General features: G+C 38.2%; 1 protein-coding gene across 1 annotated transcript; it reads right to left on the bottom strand.

Annotated features, from left to right (window-relative positions):
• Positions 1-1,881: 1,881 nt before the first annotated feature.
• Positions 1,882-2,340, bottom strand: LOC137649444 (uncharacterized). Its single transcript, XM_068382427.1, has one exon. It carries the CDS (start codon positions 2,338-2,340, stop codon positions 1,882-1,884), a length of 459 nt encoding a protein of 152 aa, XP_068238528.1.
• Between the last annotated feature and the right edge of the window lie 2,660 nt (positions 2,341-5,000).

Raw genomic sequence — 5,000 nt, 5'->3', positions numbered from 1 at the left:
AGTAAAGAAAAGCACTCCCGAATTTGAGCAAGTAAAGATGAGCACTCCCTCATGGGATCAAGTATAGTTAAGCACTCCAGCTAGGAACGAGCAGCCATATTATTATGGTCTCAACTTTAAAACACGCATTTTGACGTTTTATTAGTGAACAAAGATATGATATTAATCTCCTTAAAATATAAAATAAAAAGTCATTGAAATTTGATGTCGTGTCCCGAAATCATAAACGCAAAAAAATAGTTAAAATAGTTTGTCTTGCAATAGTTACAAAACCTATGAAACTTGTTCTTGTTTTGTTCGCTCCACATGAATTCATAGAAATAAGAGTTCAAAAATTTTCTAATGCTTCATCCAGTTAATCGCAGGAGTTGGGTCCTCGAACCAACAGTGGCTTAATAATTTGTTCATACAAAGAACGGCCCATGTTAGGAGTGGTTTCCTTAAGATTTTCTGAGGTATATCATACTAAAAAGTAAAATGTTACCTCCTAAGACAATAAGCAATGGTTTAAAAATCCATAAGAGGAACCAACCCATCAGAACAGCTAAAGTTAAATCCCCAAATAAGAGGAGCAAACAACGCGTTTAAGGAACTCGTTAATAGAGTAAATATTGAAATATTCAAAAGAAAAAACAACCTGTCAGAACAAATAATTATCCCAAATAGAAAAAACAACAGCTCATTAAAGTAACTAATAGAAATGTTAAACTATGCGAATTTAAGCAAGTAAAGAAAAGCACTCCCAAATTTGAGCAAGTAAAGATAAGCACTCCCTGTTCCTGCGGGGGTGCTTATCTTTACTTGATCCTATATATATATATATATATATATATATATATATATATATATATATATATATATATATATATATATATATATATATATATATATATATATATATATATATATATATATATATATATATATATGGATGAATATCAACACAACATCGTGTTCAAATAGAAATAAATTTCTACCTCATACTTGGGATCGAACGCTGGCCCTTTTAATGAAAGGCCAGGCCTCTCGTGGCATGTATAGTATCGACCTGGCCTTTCATTAGAAGGGGCCAGCGTTCGATCCCAAGTATGAGGTAGAAATTTATATATATATATATATATATATATATATATATATATATATATATATATATATATATATATATATATATTTAAATATATATATATATATATATATATATATATATATATATATATATATATATATATATATATATATATATTTAAATATATATATATATATATATATATATATATATATATATATATATATATATATATATATATATATATATATATATATATATATATATATATATTATATACAAAGTATATCGTCGTCGTCGACATGTACTCTTATCTGAATACCATAGTTTTCAGTCCAAATAGAAGGTTGAATAGAGGAGAGGGCCATAGCAGGTTAATTATTGTTAAGGGGGTGAGCCTTCTCATGGTTCCAAGACCAATTTGTGCCCTGAATAATTGAGGGCATTGACCACACTGAATCGTGGGAGGTGGCTGCGGTCGATTTGCTCTTTCTGCCTATTGCTGTCCTTTAACTAGTTTTCTCTTCTATTCTCTTCAAAGAGGTCTGTGCTCCCTTTTAACTTTGCTCCTCCATTCGTTCCTATTACTTGCTGGAGCTTCGAGGGTGTTGGGGTTTATGATAGCTTCCTTGAGGGATTTCTTGAGTTGGCCTTTATATCGAAGAATAGGGCGGCCTCTAAGGCGATCGCCTATATTTAACTCAATGAGAAGTATTTCCTTTGGTTGTCTTGTGTACTCCATGCGCATCACATGGCCTGACCATCTTAAACGGCGTTTCATGATCATGGCTTCAATGCTGGTGACATTGGTTCTTTCAAAGACTGGTGGAATTGAGATTTTTGAGGTCACTATTATAAAGGGTCCAAATCTCAAATACATGTAACAAAGTAGATGCTATAATGGAGTTATATACCATCACCTTTGTATGGGTGGTTAGGTCTTTGTTCATGAACACCGTGGTGGATAGTCTCTCATATGCAGTGTGGCCAGCTTGTAACTTGCTTTCAAGTTCTTTGGAGGAGCTGTTCTGGGTGGAAAGGATGCTTCCCAGGTATGGGAAGTGTGCGGCGCATTCAATGGTGGTTCCATCCATGGTGATGTTAGTTACTGGTGGATTTTCCTGTGGTCTTGGCTGGGTCAATATCTTAGTTTTGGCCTTGTTAACTGTTAGGCCAAAACATGTGTAGGCATCATGGAAATTATCCACCAATTCTTGGAGTTCTGCTTGGGTTTGGACTACGGCAGCATTGCCATCTGCATGCTGTAGTTCCATCACATTGATGGTGTTGGTGTTGCGCTAGGATTTGAGTCGGCCAGGTTGAAAATTCCACCATCTAATCTGTATTTCATCTCAACCCCTGGCTTGTTGTGGATTACTTCGTATAGCTTGGCAGCTAAGTATAAAGAAAAAAAGGGTTGGTGCCAATACACATCCTTGTTTTAGTCCACATGTGACTGGGAAAGGGGATGACAGGTTGCTTTGGTGGATTACTTAAGCTGTCATCCCATCACATAGGACTCTGATCATATCAACAAAAGGCTTAGGGATTCCAAAGCAATTGAAGAAAGACCACATGGCTGTTCTTGGTGCACTGTCATATGCTTTTTCGAGGTCATAGAAAATTATGAATATAGGGTTTTGCTGTTCTTTAATTTTTCTTGTAGTTGGCAAGCACAGAAAATCATATCTATGGTTCCTTTAGAAGGACAGAAACCACACTGGAATTCTGGCACGATTATTTATGCTATATTTTGTAATCTACTTAGAAGGATCCTTGCCTAGACCTTCACTGTAATAGATAACAAGGATATCCCTCCATAATCCCCACATTCTTTTCTATATCCTTATTTGAATATGGTGACAAGGAGTGCATCTTTCAAATCATTGAGGGCATTTTTTTCCTCTCATATTTTTAGTATGAGGGAATGGAGACGCGTCTTCAGGACCAGACTGCTGTACGTCAGGAGTTTAGTGGGAATGCTGTCCATTCCTGCGGCCTTCCTTTAGCGCATTTGTTTTAGAGCTGCATCGAATTCTTGAAATATAGGTGGTAGGGACATCCATAATTGGGGTGGATATTGTTGTGCATTTCGTAGGAAGTGTTTTTGGGCTGACGAGTCCCTGTTCATCCGAGAAATTTCTTTGTGCCTGCAAAGAAGCTTTTAAGACCCCTACTGTCGGCATAACCTTGTTATGTCTCGAGCCATCTTCCATATTTAGTGTTGGAGCGTACACTGATACTAGCATGGTGAACTGTTTTTTTTTTTTGGGGGGGGGAGTGGCTATCTTAATGTGGTGATTCTTACATTAATTGCATGTGGTCTCAGGTTATGGGCTTTTACTAATTGGGTCTTAACTGCAAAGCCAACACCCTGGGAATGGTAGTCTTCCGGGTTTTTCCCTTTTCAAAATAAAGTATAGTCTGCCCCAACTTCTGTGATTTGCCATTCACCAGGTATTTCGGTCTCAATGAGAGCAGCCACATTGATGTTAGATTTTGCAAGTTCTCTTCAGACTAAGGCTGTACGTCTTTCTGAGTGGTGTGTGTCTCCGACATCCATAAGGGTGCACACATTCCATGCGCCTACTTTGAGGTAGGATTTACTATGAATATTCATTCTTTCACGGCTGCCTATATGGTGCATCATTGAGTGCAGCTGCCCAATGACTGGGATGGTGAACACCAATGTTTAGCCCACCTTTTATAGGGTGTTCTTAAGTTTTCTCAGCCACGTGATGATTTGCATCACTGAAGTTACATTGCTTCCTCTTTTACAGGTGGTAGATTGAAGTAAGTTTTAACTATGGACACAGTTGAGTACCGAGCAGTGATCAGTTTTCTTTATTTCAAAAGGTCCTATGCCGAAACAGTCCTTTGATGAAATGTAACAAACTTACGAAGATGCTTCCCCATCATATGCTGATGTAAAACACTAGCATCGCCAGTTCAAGTGTAACTGAACATTTATCGAAACAGCGCTCGTTCGTAGACGTCCCCCATTCTGCCATTGATGAAAAGACCATCCATCAAGTAGAGGCTATCATTTTGGAATATCGACATATAACTGTTCGTCAGTTGTTCCAAATTGTGAATATAATGTAGGCTCTGTGAAAAAAATAATTCAGAATCATTTGCACATGCATAAAGTGTCTGCTCGGTGGATTCCCAAGCTCTTTACTCTTTTTCAGAAGCAGAAACGAGTAGACTGCTCAAAGGTTCTTTTGGACATATGTCAACAAACCCAGGAAGCATTTTTTTTTTGACAGACACAGGATGAAACTTGGGTCCATCACTATAATCCTGAGACTTAAGTCTAGTCTATGCAGTGGAGGCCCTTTGACTCACCACCCCAAAGCTGGCAAGAGTGCAAACCACTGCAGGAAAGGTCATACTTACCATGTTTTGGGACCAGCATGGAGTAGCAATGGCGGATTTCCTGGCCCAAGCTACCACAATTACTGGGACTTACTATGCTTCACAACTGCATAAATTCTGAGACTATCATACTCTAAAAGCTGCGGCATACTGACCAGAGTAGTCCGATTCCTTCAAGACAATGCTTCCGTCCACAACTCGCACATCACCCAGACAGAAGCTCACTTTTGCGGCTATGAAACTCTTCCGCACTCCACTTATTCTCCTGACCTGACACCATCTGACTTCCACCTCTTTCCAACCAAGAAGTAATTTTTAAAGGAAACGCGTTTTCCTTATGACGAGACACCGATTTCCAAAGAGGAGTCATGCGTAGAGGCTCAACCCACCAACTTTTACAAACAAGGTCTCCAGAGTTGCATAAAACAATGGGTAAAATACATAATCCTGGGGGATGCCTATATAGACAGACTAATAACTGTTAAAAATTTTGTCTGCATGTCTGCTGGAAGTGGGTCAGGGGTAATTTTTAATCAGCGCCCCTCGTGTGTGTGAT

The sequence above is a fragment of the Palaemon carinicauda genome, chromosome 11 (assembly GCF_036898095.1).
Source record: "Palaemon carinicauda isolate YSFRI2023 chromosome 11, ASM3689809v2, whole genome shotgun sequence".
NCBI classification, from domain to species: domain Eukaryota; kingdom Metazoa; phylum Arthropoda; class Malacostraca; order Decapoda; family Palaemonidae; genus Palaemon; species Palaemon carinicauda.
The sequence above is the reverse complement of the archived record's forward strand: the minus strand, read 5'-3'. Positions and strand labels throughout refer to the sequence as shown.